The sequence below is a fragment of the Thunnus maccoyii genome, chromosome 14 (assembly GCF_910596095.1).
Source record: "Thunnus maccoyii chromosome 14, fThuMac1.1, whole genome shotgun sequence".
Taxonomy (NCBI): Eukaryota; Metazoa; Chordata; class Actinopteri; order Scombriformes; family Scombridae; genus Thunnus; species Thunnus maccoyii.
In genome coordinates, this window is record NC_056546.1 from 20,615,371 (window position 1) to 20,632,683 (window position 17,313).

The window sequence follows — 17,313 nt, forward strand, 5'->3', positions numbered from 1 at the left end:
AACACCAAGACAAGACTTAGCTAATAAACAGATTGATTCTGATAAAAGTGATAGCTCTGTATTTACAATGTTTCATCTCGGTGGTACCCAGGAATCGAGGTAGAGTGAGACATCTGTTGCTACTTCATCTTTCTCTTCGGATCCCACGTGTTCATATTAAATATCGATATTAAAAATAGCATTATAAAAGTTTAATCGGGCGTTGTTATTATTTATGCACCACAGTTTATACATTTTATCCTGTTTTTTATGTATATTAGCCATGTTGTTGTCAATATATGATATTCAGAGGGAGAGGAGGGAAGAGTCACTAGGAGGGCTCTCTTTAGTTTTTAAGTGACACGAGTTTATTGACTAAAATCTAAAAAATAGGGTAAACAACATGATGTTACATACTTGTACAGTAGGTGGCGGTATGCGCCGTAAAGTTGTTTACGATTCTCCAGTAAACCGAGAAAAGAAGAAGATATGACATGCGCATGTTTTATACGTCATAAGCAAAGACCTTTCCTGTTCCTCGTGTCATAACATGGTCGTCTTTGTACACAGTAAACTGGTAATGACACCAGCCTAGTACAAGCTGAATTAAGCGTGTGGATTTCGCGGATTTCTTCCCCGAAGCGATGCCTCGTTACGAACTGGCCCTGATCCTGAAGGCGATGCAGCGGCCGGAGACAGCGGCTGCTCTCCGGCGGACGGTGGAGACCTTGATGGAGCGGGGCGCAGTGGTGAGAAACCTGGAGAACCTCGGAGAGAGACTGCTGCCCTACCAGATAACCAAACACAACCAGAGGCACAGCCGAGGGACTTACTTTTTGGTCGATTTCTACGCAGCTCCTAACATCCTCACAAGCTTCCTGGATCACCTGCACCGTGATGTGGACGTGGTGAGGCCCACCGTGCTGAAGAAGGACACTCAGGTGTCCGGTCAGAACGGCTGTGGACCCCAGCAGTGATTGAATGTAAGGAAGGGCTGATGAGGATAAAGCCAAGTGCATCAGAAATAACCACGCATCTGTTTAAACTTGAAACCAACAGCAAGTGTTTGAGCAGGAGTGATGTTTTCATCCAGACCTTGTGCACAAGTCGCCAAACTCCTTGTGACTGTACTGTACGTGCAACTGGTCCCTTTAGGACTGTAATGAGAATATGTTCACCACTAAAAAAAATCTGTTCTATCTGTCATTTAAGAAACTGTGACACTGTAACACATCACAGAGTTTTACTATTTGATATAAATTAATATATTAAAAACAAATGATGAGAGTAATTGGAGTACATTTATTTTCTGTTCGTCAACAAAGCGTTAAGTATTACCTGAATTAATGAGAAGTAATGCATTGCATGGTTTTAAAACCCTGTCTACATTTGAAATTGTTGGGCTTGGCAGCTCTACAGAAACCCTTGTGCTGTTCTTATATGGCAGCAGAGCTCTCCCTCAAAGAAAATAGATTCTCAGCTGACTTAAGAGCCATAAAATTTGTATCAACTAATAGCATAGTTCATTTAATTGAACAATCTGTGAAGTTGTTTCATTTTCAAGTAATGGCATTAAGCTGATAATTGAAATGCTATAACCAAGAAGAATAATATTCAAAACTACAAAAGAAATTCCCAGATTGTAAAATGAACCTTTTGACTTCCTTATAGTTAATAAAGTTGAATAATTGTTAACGAGTTTTAAGGACAATACAATGACAGTAGAGCCCGGCCGATACTGGATTTTTGGGATCAATACTGATATTAGGGGGTAAAAAAATTCTGATATTGATACCGATAATCTTCCATATACAGAATATACATTTTTTTGCAATGATCCCTCAAATGTGGTCATCAAACACTTGTGACGAAGATATGTAATGGAGGAGTGACATTTTACAGTTTCACAATTAACTTTATTGTGTAAAATGAGAGTGCACTAAAACAGTAAACTTTACTGGGAATTTAATAATTAATAATAACATATAACTATAACATATAAATATAAATAAAAAAACGTATATATTAACTTGAATTAAGAAAATGGGTAAAATATACATAAAATGCTGCCTATATAACTTTTTAAAAAAGGAAAAAAAAATATTAGCGCATATCGGACAACATATACACTGATACTGATATATCTGTGATAGCCCAGTATCAACCGATAATATTGGCTGACCGATATATCGGTCGGGCAAAGACCAGTGAAGATTTTGACACAATCTTAAAGCAATGCCTCTTACACTGAAAAAACATCAGACAATATGAGTGAAAGGCAGAAAGAGCAAAAACATTTGAGCTGATCATAGATACATTGTATTGGTGTAATAGTATTGACCGATAGTTGATAAGAAATTGCAGTACAGAAATTCCAAAGATATATTGAAGTAATTAAGAAATTATGGTGCCATTACATAGTTTGTCCACTAGAGAGCACTGATATTTTGGTTGGTTTTTTTACTGTAAAATTTCCTGCTTTGTACCGGTACATGGTCACAATTCTTTAAAAAACAAATTTAGATGTATTGGCTGATACATCATTTCTCTCAATTATTGATATTGGTATTTTCTGCAAAAATCCAGTATGGGTCAGGAACAGTTAAATTATTTCATAAAATGTTTTCTTGCAGTCGATCTCCTTTACCCACTGTTTATGGAGATCATGCTGTGCTGTAACTTAACCCCATATAATAGTTGTTCTTTTTGTTTTACAGGTGTTCACAGCTCATATCCAGAAGATGTACAGTGTGATGCTTCCCTCTTTGAACTTTTCCATAGTTGTTGACCTGCAATTTGATGCTATGTCACAATAAACTACTTTTTTTTCTACCTTAGTTGCAAGTTTTGCTTCCTTTCTTGTCAAAAAATGTCAGACAATCTGCTCCACCACATGATGCTTAAAAATGAGATGACAGTTTCAGTTACTTTCATTTCCGTCTTATGTATGGGTCATGCAGTTCTGAAACTTTGAAGTGATATATTAGTCACCCGGGCTTAGTCACTGTCCTTTAAATAATGACACTATGACTCTAACTGTCCGAATTTGGGTGAATTGTCCTCATCAAACTAAACCACCCTGCATGACTCGATGAGATCAAGGTCACCATTGTTTTTCAGTGAACTTTCTCAGGCATGTTGAAATTGATTGGTTTCCTGGAATGACATTTATTACATATAACAACTTTATGTTGTGTAAATCCACCTTTGCTTGGTCAATCTTTATCCACAAACATACAGTAATAATCACAGCATGCATTTATGGACCAGGGACGATTTATGTAGGTTTAGACAGTTTTAAATCAGTAGTTAGGAGTTAATCTTGTCTTGTCTCTTATGATACCAAGGAAATGTAAGTGTGGAAATGATAAGTTTTACACCCATTACTGGAACTTCTAATGTGCGAAGTAAAATCCTAGTGTTTAACATCGAAACATAAAGCTGTAGAATAGAGTTTTCTCTAAGGCTGCAACTAACGATTATTTTCATTATCGATTATTTTCTCAACTATCAGTTGTTTTGTCCATAAAAATGTCAGAAAATGATGAAAAATGTCCTTCACCGTTTCCCAAAGCCCAAGGAGACGTCTTTAAATATCTTGTTTTGTCTACAATAGTCCACAACCCAAAGATATTCAGTTTACTGTCATAGACGACTAAAAAAAAGTCAGGATGTTCACATTTGAGAAGCTGGAATCAGAGAATTTTGACTTTTTTTCTTCTTAAAAAATGACTCGAAACGATTGATCAATTATCAAAATAGTTGGCAATTAATTTAATAGTTGGAAACTAATCAATTAATTCTTGCAGCTCTAGATTCCACCAAACACTCCTAACCAATGCACTCACATCTCACTGGTTGCATTGGGCTGGTAAATATATTTATATGTATTTGAATTTATGAAAAATAGTAGTATTAAAGCAGTAAAAGTTTTGAAGGACTTGATCTTTGTTACGAATGATCACATCAGAGACATCAGGGTCGAGGCAGAGTCACATGTCTCTCTGAGCAGTCAGCTGACAGTCAGACATCATAAAGCCATCAGCGGGACTCTCCGCCTGCATTGCAGTGTTCACCTCCTGGCTGGTCTGCCTCATCCAACGCACAGATATCAGAGGAAAACAGCGGAGTCATGCTGCTTCTTACTCTACTTTTCGTGTCTACAGGTAACGCCAACACCTATGGCAAAAATTAATATTGTGCAAACTGTCGGTTATACGGTTGAGGCGGTTGTCAAGTTACAATAAAGGTTATTTGGTTGTGTAACTAAGTGCGTTTCAACATCAAAAGGCGGAAGCGTCACAAGTAGCTCTGGTAAACATCAACAAACAGGCTAGCTAATTTAGCTAAATGCCGCCTAATATGCGATATTATTTCATAAACAGACATCGGGTGTTTGTCTTCATTAGATTCGACAAATTTGCTAAATGTGTAAAGAAGTTAAGTGAGTCTTCACAAGAGGATTGAAGACGTTATTGTTCGCCCACTCCCGTTGGTAACGGCTCGGCTAACGTTAGCATGAAAGCTAACGCCTGGAGGCTAATTGAACACTGCTGTAACATTAGCCTCACATTGGATTGTTGAAAAGCCTTATGTTACTGTTTATTTTTTAGCTATCTCGGACCACCGCCTTAAAGCTATTCTATTGCCCATGCAACTGTTTCACTGACTCGTTTTTGAGATAATGTGTAAAACAGAGAAAACATTCAACCGAACATAACGTTCGGTTGAATGTTTTCTCATTTAATCGGGTCTGTTGAACCTGGGCCCTAACTCAGTAAACATCTGTGACCAGCTAACAGTTAATATATTATATGTGGTCGTGTGCTTCGTTGACCTTGTTTAGTTTTAGGAGGAAGTATAGGAAGGGTATGACTACCAGCATCTGTCATATCAGCTTTTTAATAAACTGCCATTCCAGTTTTAGAGTTTTGCTTTCAGTCTTAATTCTTCTAGGGGTTTTTTCTAATGGGACCTGTATCTACATGTCTACATTTGGCCTTTTGCCACTAGCTAAGCCGTCAGTTTATCTATATGTTCAGATAAAACTGGGTCACTGCAAACGACAGATAACTTGCCGCTGCAGTTATGTTTTGCTTAAATATATAGGCAACCAGGCTATTTATATTATTTATTGATGTCTTGGCCTTGTGGCGTTTGAAACATGGTCCTGAAATGAATTTCATTTGTTTACTTATCAGAACACAAGTTGTGGTTTCGTGCAATCCACTGGAAATATTGGTTTCTTTCGGCATTTGGACTTTGTGTGTGCAGTGCTTATCTCATGTCTGACTTCTGGTTAAATGTAATGTGCAGTTTCACATTCTTGCATGTGTTTGCTGCAGAGACATTCCTAAGTGCTGCAACACTAACACATAGTAAATGTTATGTATACTTCTATTAATCTTTGTTGGGTGAAACTAATGTGTAGCCCGCTACACTGAAAATGTGCCACAGGTCGCTTGCTGTTGTTGAACAATGTTATGAGACCTATTAAAAGCCTTTTGCGTTTCACTTGGTCATGTGATGTTGATTCACTCACATTATTAGTTTGCTGCATATACAGGCCCATACATGTCAGTCTTTTTCGCTGACTACTTATAAAACTTATGTTCTGGGTTTACAGTGATCTGTTTTTTTTGCTGTGGGTAATTACATAAAGCAGATAGAAAAACACAACATACTGTATATTTTCTGCTACTGTATATGGCCCAGATGGGTGTAAATGGTTAACTGCAGTACATAAATCTTGTGGAGAAATGCCTTCCTTTCTATAACAGTCAGTCTGCTGAGAACAGCTTGTTATTTTGTGTGAAGGCTCATGTGACTCTAGTGGAGGGTTGGGTGGGTGTGACCTGCCTGCAACTGTATTGGCATGAATGCTGAGCAGGAGGGGCTTTACGGTGGTGTAACTGGGTTATTGAATGTTTGTCAGTGTAGCCTGATCTGTATTGCCAATTCTTTACAGTTATCACAAGATAATTCTTGACAGTTATCACAAGATATGCAAGAGGTGCACAAGTCCAGTGGCTGACCTTTTCAGTCACTGGACTTGTGCACCTCTTGCATACTGATCAGCTTACACTCTGAGCATTAGCTGTTGTGTTAAGTTTGCTTTTATTTTCTATTTTAGACATGTTCATCTTTACAACACTTTAGTCTGACTATATTTCCAAACTGTGTTTTTCTGACTCAGATGAGATAATCTGTCTGTTTTTTCTTAAACGTGTTTTGAAAGAGTAATAGGAAAAAAACAGGAAACAGTGTTGAAAGGCATTTGGTGCTTTCCCACATCACCTTTTCCACCTCACTGAAATGAGGAACTGTGGGGGAAAAAAACATGTTTTTTTGTGTGTGTGCATTGGACCAAACGTTCATTTGTTTCAGCATCTGGGACAGTAATGTATATGTAAATGATCAGTTCCCCCCTATGGTCCATTGCTTAGTGACTGGTATACGCAGGCTGAGCGTGGGAAATCATGTCAGATTTAAATTTAGAGGCATATATAAATGCGGCTTAGCAATGTGAGCTAACAGGATTTAGTGTATTTTCCTTGATAGCAGTTATAAAACAGTAAAGCTGGATTTTTGCCCACAATGCTCGCTGTGTGACATAGTTCTAATTTCACAGAGAAACCCACTGATTTTCTTGCATCACACACAAACAAGACTTGTTGCATTTGGTCAGATTATGGATGTTGTGAGTTGACATAGATCAGACTGACGTAGCTGATTGAGTCTGTCTACAATCAATTGACAGGTGATTGACAAGGGTACGTCTTTTAATGAAATGTCTGAGCTGAGAAGTTCAGATCAAATTCAAAATACATGGCTGTTAACTTTCACAGACAAAGTATGCTAAAGCTGACGTGGTTTAGGTTGACCTTTTTATAGAGTTGTAAAATTAAACCTGCGGTGCATTATCAAAGTTGAAAGAATTATTAACAACTTCCTCCTTAATATCTTAGACCTACATTGTTTTGGGGAAGTTAATGAATCTTGAACTTCCCCGTCTTGTCACTGTAGCATCACCAGACAGATCAAAAGGTGAAGTAAAACCATACTTTCACCTGAAAGTTGCCTTACCAGAAATTCAATCTGAGAAAATGTTGCTTGTTCCATGTTTATAATCTCTAATCTACAATCTAGATGATACTTGATAAAATATCTGCAGTGCCTCCTAAATGAAGAAAGTGAATAAGAAAGTGAAATTGGAAAATTAAAGAGCATTTCTGCCGTCTACCTATGAATATGTGGGGTGTGCTTTCTGATCTCTGCAGTAAAAGGATCTCATCAGTATGAAATTTGACTTATTTGTCTACTTTGCAGCTGTAGCCACCCCTCTGCTGGGCACTGAGCAGTGCGCTCGTGGTCCCCCCTACTGGTGTCAGAATGTAAAGACGGCGTCTCTCTGTGGAGCTGTGACTCATTGCCAGCAGAATGTGTGGAACAAGCCCCAGATGGTGAGGCTCTGATTTTTATTTATATTCATTTTATTAAAAATGTGAAAATATATCGGACACAGAACACACATGCTCCTCTTTTTCAAAGTTTCACACGTTTCTTAATTATGGTTTGGGTGTTCTGTACATTCTGAATTATGTGACAAATAAATAATACATTTACACACCCTGTTTCCTGGTTTCAGAAATCTGTGCCATGTGACTTGTGCAAAGAGGTGTTGATGGTGGTGGAGCAGATTCTGAAGGACAATGCTACTGAGGTAAGATTTTAAAAAAAACAAACAAACAAACTGTTACCTACTTTATCACAGGAAACTCATTTGCTTATCAGAGATGAACTCTACTTTTCTATAAAAAGAAATAAATAGCCATATTTTCATAATTGCAGGCAGAGGTTCTCGGGTACCTGGAGAAGGCCTGCCAGCTCATCCCTGATCAAGGTTTGACTGCAGAGTGCAAGGAAATGGTGGACGACTACTACCCCATCCTCATAGGAATCATCACTGGAGAGCTTGTGAGTACAGGCAACCTGTTTTTCCAGGATTTGGCCTCTTTTCAGTATAAAAATATATTGTGAAAATCTGTGGTGGAATGTCCGAGGTCATAACAATTACCGGAAATAACATTTGTCAGTAAAACAAAGGTCTGAATTTAGAACCGCATCAGAAGCTTTCAAATAAGCTGTAAACTAGTTTTGACAAAGATCTTATTAAAGCTTGTTTGGGGTTGATTTGTCTGTCAGTGTATTATTCTGCTTCATCTTAGACTCTTGATTAAACGGCTCATCTGCCCGTCGGTGTCAAAGACAGCGAAAACAGAAGTGGCTGTGAGTGAAGTGCAGGGAGCTGAATAAGCACTATTGATAGGGAAGTGAGCCCAAGTCTAAATGGGAACAGAGTAGTCATTGTGTAATACTAAACCCCATGACTGGGAGCATTAGTTGTAGTTTTCTTTGTTTTAACTCTCACCTGCTACTTCTCCCATGGGAACAAAAGAGACAGTTCTTTAAAGATCTCATAAAAACAAAACATTAGTTTTAGATAATTTTGTTAGATAATTTGAATTTGCACACTTGACTGTGCAGGTCATCCAGGCTTTAAAGGTAGGGGTTCATATGTGCTTACAGTTGACAGATTTTTAAATAAAGCATTCACAGTTGAATGTGCATTGATGCCATCTCTAAATGTTCTGACGAGGCGGTCCCGGGTGGTCACTCTTAAACCCCTACAGATCACACCATAAACACTATACGCCCAGAAATGGTCAAACCCAATGCAGCTACTGTGTGCAATGTTAGTCCACTGGCTCATTAGATTCTAAACAAGGAACTGCGCTTTGTTAGTTCAGGTCACGTTGCATGGAGCTTCAGGTCAGTCAGCACAGTCTGGTTATGCCAATGGAATCTGCGCAGTCACCTATCTGTGGTGTCTTGGGAGTCTCAGGGCCATCTCCCTGACCTTGGTTACCCTGACAACGCCGGTTCACTCTTTATCAGGATGGCTCCTGCTTTCCCCAAACATCCAGACACACTATTCACCCAAGGAGAGGAGCCATTGTCTCTCTCTGTAAGGTTTACTGTTGCTTACTCTGTGACCTCAAGGCCCATGCTTGACCCAGTGTAACTCGATTTGTAACCCCTAAAGTTAAAATTTTCTATAACAGAAATTATTTTAATGTGGTGTGTTTTTTTTTTTTTTTTTTTTTTAGGAGGATCCTGCTGTGGTGTGTGGAGCCATGGGACTGTGTAGCTCTCAGCAGGCAGCCCTGGCTCAGGCCAAGGAGCAGCTCATGTCCAACGAAATCCCTCAGGTTGACCTTTCCCAGCGTGTGGCTCCCTTCCTGCTCAATGTGCCCGAGCTCCTCTATCCTCAGGAGAGCCCCAAGCAGGAAGCTCCTAAACAAGAGACTCCAAAACAGGTGCACTGTTAAATTCCTCTCAGCACCTACATAGACAACAATATGTTCTCCACCTGATGAATATTGTTTCTCATTTGGCCCTGATTATTACTCCTCTGTAGGGAAGCGATGATGTTTGCCAGGACTGCATTAAGTTCCTGACTGACGCTCAAGCAGAAGCCAAGGCCAACTCCTCATTTATCGACACTCTCATTGCGAATATTGAGAGCCAGTGTGACCTGCTGGGACCAGGCTTATCTGCAATGGTAAGAACCCCTGTGCAAGTTTTTTTTTTTTTTTTTTTTTTTTTTTTTTTTTCTTCTTCTTCTTTTTAAACAAAAACATAAAGGCTGCATATTGACTGTTTTTCCTCATTGCAGTGCAAGCAGTATGTCAGCCAGTATGGTACCCTTGTTGTGCAGCAGCTCATGTCCATGGTGAGTCTTCCAACCCTCCCACTTCATGTGATTAACTGATTTTTTTTTTTTAAAAGAAAGTTCAGGAAAACTTTATTGTGTTTATTGCATACTTAAGCTACATTATAACATAAACAGTCATTATATTCTAATCCTCAACGATGAGCTTAATGAACTGGTCATCAAAACTAACGCGTCTGTGATAATATTTTTGGACATTCTGTTGATGCTAAGCTCATATGCAGTCTTGCAGCACCACCTGGCCTGCTGACATCTTTAAATCGTTTACTTTTTTTCCCCCCGTCTTAATGTCTGTTGTCATTTTCGCCTGTGTTCCTTCTTTACTTTTCTCCCCCCCCATTCATGTTGTCTTGCTCTGTTTTCTCCTGCTCTGGGTTTTTGTGTGCTGCTCCCCAGGAACAGGTAGGTCTCTCTGTGTTCAGCCTGTAGCATCTTAACCCCTTAGCTCTTGCTTCTTGTGCTGTCCACTCCTAGCGCTACTCACCTGACTCTGTAGTGATGCATGTAAATGGTCTAATTTTGAGTGTGACTACTATATTAACATGAACATTTTACTTGTTTGGTTAATGACTTGACACTTAAGTGACGCAGCAAAGGGCCACATTAAGCTCCTCTTCTGTTTCCCCACATTAAATAAGCATACAGCGCTGTCATACTTGAAGAATGTTTGGATCTTGTGATGTGTGCTTGGATCTTATAGTTTGCACAAATAAGTCAACTGAGAGATGCACTAGTCTTTATTAACATGGAAGTGGCTATCCTCATCAGAAAAAGCACCATCTTTATTGTACTATACATGGCTGTTCTTTCTTTTAACACTGTGGCTGATCTTGTGGAATGCCTCAGAGTCGGTAAACATTTGCCAGTATGGATGTGTGTTGGTGTGTGTTTGGCACTGGTAAAAGACATGGCCACCATTTTTTTTTTTTTTTTTTTTTTTTTTATTGTGGGTTTTTTTAAACATGGAATTATATGCCTATTGCATGGGTGGTATTGCTGTGGAATGGTATGCAGATTACAAACATGGTTTATACTAGCTGCATGTAATGTGGCAAGTTTCGTAGACCTTTGGCTGTGTATCTTAAACATACTGTCTGTTTCCGTCTTCAGCAACCCAAGGAAATCTGTGTCCACGCTGGCTTCTGTGATGAGATGAAGAAGTCTGTTCCCATGCTGAAGCTGCTGCCTGCCATGAAGGTTGTACCTGCTGCCAAGCTTGTACCCGCTGTCAAGGTTGTACCTGCTGTCAAGCTTGTCCCTGCCACCAAGGTAGAGTCTGCCACTGACAAGTCTGCTAAGGTAAGTCATGGTGCGAGTGGGTAGACCTGGTTGCCTATTTTTTTTATCAGCACTCGATATTGATGCAAGATCTTAAAAGTTTTGTACATACACATAAGACACTCCCTCTGTGTATTGCAGCCTATGGTGCGAGTCCGTGATTCCCCAACCTGTGCCATCTGTGAGTTTGTGATGAAACAGTTGGAGAGCATGTTGCAGGATCAGGCAACAGAGGTAGGACATGTGTTACTAGATGTATCAGATATGGTCATAAAAATAAACTCTACAAAGCTGCTGCCAACATACTGTTGGTGCAGTTAGTCGGACTCAGCTCTGATGTCAGACTGACACATCTTGTGTCTCAGGAGGAGGTGATCAAAGCTGTGGAGAAGGTGTGCGGACTTCTGCCCTCCTCTCTGTCTGGCCAGTGTAAGGACCTGATTGAGACCTACGGCCAGGCCATTATTGAGCTGCTGGTGCAGCAGGCTGATCCCAAGACTGTCTGCACAGTGTTGGCACTCTGCAATGATGCCAGACGCGCATATGTCCGTAAGTTCTCACTCTTCACAGCACGCTGAATGGAAGTTTTAGATGTTACAGGAATTATGTGCTAAAGCCATATTAGAGATATTACAAATAAGCTTTTTATACTGACACAAGAACAAGATTACACAGGAAATTATCGTGAATGTTTGCATCAAAATGCCCACACATGCCAGAATCTTGTAACAATGTGCTCCATGTCAATTATATGTAATTAGAGTTGTGCTTTACTGCTAAGTTGTGCTATTTTTTTTCCATTTTTGGCTGGTCCTGTAAAATGTCAGCTGCTTATTTTCAGTTCTCTTTTTATAGTGTTTAGTTGGCCTGATTTTTGGTTTTTGTGAGCTCTAAAATAAAACTTTTCTACAATTCAGAGAATGCTCTGCTAGGCTTAATTTCAAAATCTGTTTTTACATATGCATCGGTGAAGCCCAAGGTCTATTTCCTCATGTGGGGAATAACACTGGTTTCTGTTCTGCTTCTAAGCTGCACTGGACCAGACTCGCTTTAAGGCTGGTGGCTACTGCGATGTGTGCAAGATGGCCGTCACTTACATTGATGGCATTCTGGAGAAGAACGCTACAGAGGCAGAGATTGAGGAGGCTGTGAGGAAAGTATGCAGCTTCCTGCCTGACTCTCTCCAGTCTGAGGTGAGTGGTTGCATTTTCTTACCTTTTGTGTAACATTAATTCTCCTGAGCCTCACATTAACCCCTCTGTGTCTGTGTCAACAGTGCGACCAGCTGGTTGAACAGTATGAACCAATGCTTGTCCAGCTGCTGCTCCAGATGCTCGACCCCGACTTTGTGTGCATGGTAAAGAGCCAATTGAATTAATTTATAACAAGACAAAGGAACACTTTATCTTCATGGTTGAGATGCTTTGAGTTTCTTGTTTGTCAGGAAACATTATTATTCACTTAATCTAGGAAGAATTGAAATCATTCCTATTGTCATGTCAATTTGCATACTTTTTTTTTTTTTTTTCATAAGTTGTTGGTAGCGGATATTAAATTGAACTGGCTTGCGCTAAAGTCCTGCAGCCCAGTTTAATATATGAGCTACGTGTTTTATTTTCAACAGAAAGTGGGAGCCTGCCCTGAAGCTGTGCGCAAGCTGCTGGGAACAGAGCAGTGCAGCTGGGGACCTGCATTCTGGTGCAAGAACATGGAGACAGCAACTCGGTGCAATGTAAGTAGTCCTATTCTGACACGCAAACATGCATTTGTAGACTCAGACTTCTTGAGTTTGTCATGAGAATACACTTTTTCCATTAAGGGTATGACTCTTGAGGGACAAATTGTCACTGACAAACTGCAGTGACTAAATGCTTCTTACTGTGTTTCATATCACAACTGATTCTCTAAAGCTGTAAAATTTTAGGAAGATTGCTTCATAGGGTGTGTCTAACCGCCTGTTTGTGTCTTTCAGGCTGTGGCTCACTGCCAACGCCATGTGTGGGTATAGAAGAAGAGGAAGACCAGGACAAATTGGCCTGTAGGGAATTAAAAGAAAAAAATACTGTAGTGCTGCTTCCCACTTTTAATTTGTGTCCTGTTTTCTTTTTTTTTTAAATAGAGTTAAATGACTGCAATTCATGTTTAAATTAACTTTGATATTTTGAATGATGTCATGATGGAAAGGGACTGGACATATATTTTTTTTGTTTGTTTTTTTTTGGGAGGGATAGGGGAGGATTGATTACGTGTATAGCAGCCTGCAGCTCAGTCTGTTTTTGCTTCACTACGAGCAGATGTTACAAAGCTTCACTGTAGAGCTTTGCAGATTTGTTTCATTTGGGTTGTACTTACCTATATTGCTTGCCTGGTGTGGCACATGTAGGAACACAAATTTCAGTTTCACATGTTGTATAATGTCGACAGAGCATCAGATGGATGTTCTGTTTGTCGACGCCCCCCAGCTGTATTTGATTCCTCCTCACTGGAGGAACTGAGACAGCTCAGTGTGTTAAGAATGACATTAATATTGTTACTTTTAGCAGTATGTCCAATCCTACAACAAATTTATATTTTGTGGACAGATAGAAAATGTGTTGATGTTTGTTTTAAGGAGCTGATATGGAGGTAATAAGATGGTCTGTGTGTACCTCCCACTCACCTCCCATTGTTTGCACTCTTCCTACTGTTTGTAAATCACGGCTTTTCTAACGTTCAGAAAGCATCTCGAATTCGTCTGCTTCATACCCTGAGCAAACTGTCAGTTGATCTGTAAATTTTTAACAATTAAAGTGATCCCAAATCCACTCTTGTTTCATTTTCCCTTTGCTGATATTGTACTGAATAAAGCTCTGTTCTTATCAAGTCTGTCATATACACCTACTGGCTTGTTTATTACAGTGTGGCAACACACTCTAAGTGTGCAACATATTTGCAGACCAGCCCACTGAATTCTGGGAAGTGAGTAACTAGTTTTATTGTTTTCAAACAGGTCAAGATAACACATCAGATACTGAGTTCAGGGTTAGGCTCAGAGTCAACATAGGACCGCAAATACATCAGAGTTATTTAGCTCACTTGGCAACGAACTCAGCATTTTAACAGTCGCCCAGTTTCTCCAAATGTAACGTTATTTTAATCAAAAACTGTAGTTAGCGATCTCAAATATTAGCCGGATTTGCACAGAAAGCAACTGATAAGCAGTGTTGGGGTTACTCAAAAAATGTAATTTATTGTACATTACTAACATAAGTGTTAGCATGTTGCCTTTGCAGTTGCTGCTGTGTGGTGTATTCACAGCAGTGGATAGTTGTTTCTGGCCTGGGCACAGTTTGTACTTTACCGTCACATTCTCGTCTTTTCGCGTAACAACTTCGAAGTAGTGTGCATACCTCCACCACTCAAAAGTTGTAGACCGCTCTGCCATTTTTGTCTTTGCTCCCACACGTGTATACATGTGTGTCGGAACTCAAGTTAAAATCATGTCATGAGAGGTCAGGCGATTGTTGCACAAGCGTGCATGAAAGGCACCTTTGATTATTGTTTAATGCAGATAACTGGAGAACCTGTGTAACGCAGGTAACGACGGAATTTTTAACGGATTAGTAACTCTAATGTGATTACTGAATGTAGGAATACTAACGCGTTACATTACTGCGTTATAGACAGATGTGCTGTGATTACAGTAACCAACACTGGTAGGAGATGCAGACTCAACAGAACAAAAATAATAAACGGGAATGATTTGACGAAATTCATAAGCTATGTCTACATTAATCAGACAAATATACACTATCGCCTCTCTCGCATCCATATTCGTCACCACCTCTCCATATAAAAGACAATTGCTTCAGTAATAACGGGCAATAAGAAGATTCTGATATTGTATGGCTAAGATACATTTACTGTGTGCCGACAAATTAGTTTAATATAATTCGCATGTTATATCATAATATGCTATTTTTTACCATGGATGTATTAGAAGAGCTCTAATAATACATCCATGATTTTTACGCGTCAGTGTTTCATAACCCGGAAGGGGTCATTGTTGTGTAAACGGACTTCCGGATGGCACATCCCGTAGTAGTACAACAATGGCTGAAGCGAAGTCAAAATGTCACTGCTGTGTACCTCATTGTCAAGCGAACAAACAACGGCAACCTTACTTAAGTTTTCATGGCTTTCCTAGTGATATAATTGAAAGGAAGAAGTGGGTTCAAGCAATTCGTAGAGATGAAGGTCCGGACTTTACAGTACTCCGAGGAAGTACATTTGTTTGTAGCCGGCACTTCAATCAAGTTGACTTCACGCCAGCAACCGATCGCAAGCGGCTGAAAGTCGGGATAGTCCCCTCCCGTTTCCAGTGGAATAACTGGGGAGAGTCACAGCAAGAGTCCGTTTATGATAGAGCAACAACTGGCTTGGGCCATGATGTTCACTGGTGTGAGGACGCCTCCCCTGGGTCAATAGATCACAACTACGCGGCTGGTCCTGCTCCAGGTATGTTGATGCTCGAGTGAATGTTGAAGTAGGCTATTCTTTCTGGCTCTTTATATGTTGTTTGTTATTGGTAGTTGTTTTTTTATGCACCGAATGTTGTACACATTTTTAAATATTCTGTATTTTTGTGAGTACGCACTTTTATGTGACATATGGGCTTATGTCAAAAGCTTTACAGTGTAACACCTGTAATAACATTTATCTGATTCTGAGTCAAATGGCTTCAGTTTTCTTCTCTCTTTTTGTTACCCCAAAATCTCATACAGGTGTACTGGAAACAGAGCCGCCACAACTGACAGTGAGCCATTTGCATTTTCATGGGTTTTGTGTCTCCGATGAGAATATCCACTTCTATACGAGGTTTGCTTCGAAAGAGGTTTTTCATGCCTTCTGGGAGACTGTTCAACCATCTGCATCTATGCTGGTTTACTGGTCACAGGCGCAGAAAAAGGGACAAATATTTGCACCCACTTTTCCTAGTTCAATACGCAGGTTGCAATTAATTGATGAGTTTTTTCTGTACTGTTGCCGTGTTGCTGCAGGCCTGAAAGAGACTGTGCTGGCTGACATCTTTCAGGTCAGTGTGTCCACAGTCTGCAGCATTGTAATAACTTGGGCTAACTACCTCTACCTGCTCTTCAGCTCCTTGCCCATCTGGATGAGCAGACGGCAAGTGGAGTCCACAATGCCGCTCAAATTCAGGCAGTACAGTCCAGAGGTGAGGGTGATCATCAACTGTACAAAGGTTTGGTGCGAGATCCCATCATCCCTCTCTCTCCAATCAGAGGATTTCTCAATCTACAAAAATATTACAACCTTGAAGGGGTTAATTGGGATTGCCCCATGTGGTGCTGTGACTTTTGTGTCCAGTCTCTATGCTGGCTCCATCTCAGATCGAGAGCTCACTGAAAGGTGTGGCATACTTGACTTACTGGAGCCAGGAGATGGCTGCGTGGCAGACAGAGGGTTCACCATTGAGAAGATGCTGGCTAAGCGTGGGGCAAAGCTGATCATACCCCCATTTAAAACCACAGCGCAGTTCAGCAAAAAAGGTGCTCTGAAAAGACAAGCCATAGCTCGACTTCGAATTCGTGTTAAAAGAACAATCAGAAGAGTGAAAGAGTATCACATCTGGGACACCACTCTTCCTTTATCTTTGTCTGGGACAGTCAACCAGCTGTGGACCAACTGCTGCTTGATGACCAACTTTCAGGGACCACTTGATTTGAACTTAACTTAACTAAGTACATTTACTCAAGTACTGTACTTAAAGTACAATTTTGAGGTACTTTTATTTTACTTGAGTATTTCCATTTAATGCTACTTTATACTTCCACTCCACTACATGTCAGAGGTAAATATTGTACTTTCTGCTACACTACATTTATTTGACAGCTTCAGTTACTTTTCTCATTAAAAAAACATGAAATGCTTATATATATATATATGATGCAGTACTGTGCTACTAATCTACCCAGTGATATAAAATGTATCTAAAACTGGCTCCACATTGAAGAACTACAACATTCAAATATTCTAACACATATTTGTTAATATTTTGTATCTCTTAAGCAATATATCTCTTAAGCAATATTGAAGAACTACACCATTCAAATATTCTAACACATATTTGTTAATATTTTGTATCTCTTAAGCAATATATCTCTTAAGCAATATTGAAGAACTACACCATTCAAATATTCTAACACATATTTGTTAATATTTTGTATCTCTTAAGCAATATTGAAGGAGTATCAGGCCTC

At 39.7% G+C, this 17,313-nt stretch overlaps 3 protein-coding genes across 5 annotated transcripts; all 3 read left to right on the forward strand.

The window, feature by feature from the left end:
* The first annotated feature begins 463 nt into the window (after nucleotides 1-463).
* Nucleotides 464-2,816, forward strand: mrps6 (mitochondrial ribosomal protein S6). Of its 2 annotated transcripts, none has more exons than XM_042433762.1 (2): nucleotides 464-964; nucleotides 2,701-2,816. In XM_042433762.1, the coding sequence occupies exon 1, from the start codon at nucleotides 624-626 to the stop codon at nucleotides 954-956; it is 333 nt and encodes a 110-aa protein (XP_042289696.1). In that variant the 5' UTR covers nucleotides 464-623; the 3' UTR covers nucleotides 957-964; nucleotides 2,701-2,816. The 2 variants fall into 2 exon arrangements, with proteins under 2 accessions (XP_042289696.1, XP_042289697.1); XM_042433763.1 differs by having other exon boundaries at nucleotides 464-962; nucleotides 2,697-2,816.
* A 1,202-nt stretch (nucleotides 2,817-4,018) lies between these two features.
* Nucleotides 4,019-13,857, forward strand: LOC121911850 (prosaposin). 2 transcript variants are annotated; one of them, XM_042433736.1, is made up of 15 exons: nucleotides 4,019-4,145; nucleotides 7,309-7,442; nucleotides 7,628-7,702; nucleotides 7,831-7,956; nucleotides 9,150-9,359; nucleotides 9,461-9,604; nucleotides 9,719-9,775; nucleotides 10,172-10,177; nucleotides 10,886-11,074; nucleotides 11,195-11,287; nucleotides 11,419-11,602; nucleotides 12,083-12,246; nucleotides 12,330-12,410; nucleotides 12,678-12,785; nucleotides 13,026-13,857. In XM_042433736.1, exons 1-15 carry the CDS (start codon nucleotides 4,112-4,114, stop codon nucleotides 13,059-13,061), a joined length of 1,641 nt encoding a protein of 546 aa, XP_042289670.1. In that variant the 5' UTR covers nucleotides 4,019-4,111; the 3' UTR covers nucleotides 13,062-13,857. The 2 variants fall into 2 exon arrangements, with proteins under 2 accessions (XP_042289670.1, XP_042289671.1); XM_042433737.1 differs by lacking the exon at nucleotides 10,172-10,177.
* Nucleotides 13,858-14,050: 193 nt separating this feature from the next.
* LOC121911854 lies at nucleotides 14,051-16,863 on the forward strand. The gene is made up of 2 exons (XM_042433746.1): nucleotides 14,051-15,550; nucleotides 15,817-16,863. Exons 1-2 carry the CDS (start codon nucleotides 15,145-15,147, stop codon nucleotides 16,788-16,790), a joined length of 1,380 nt encoding a protein of 459 aa, XP_042289680.1. The 5' UTR covers nucleotides 14,051-15,144; the 3' UTR covers nucleotides 16,791-16,863.
* The last annotated feature ends 450 nt before the right edge of the window (nucleotides 16,864-17,313 follow it).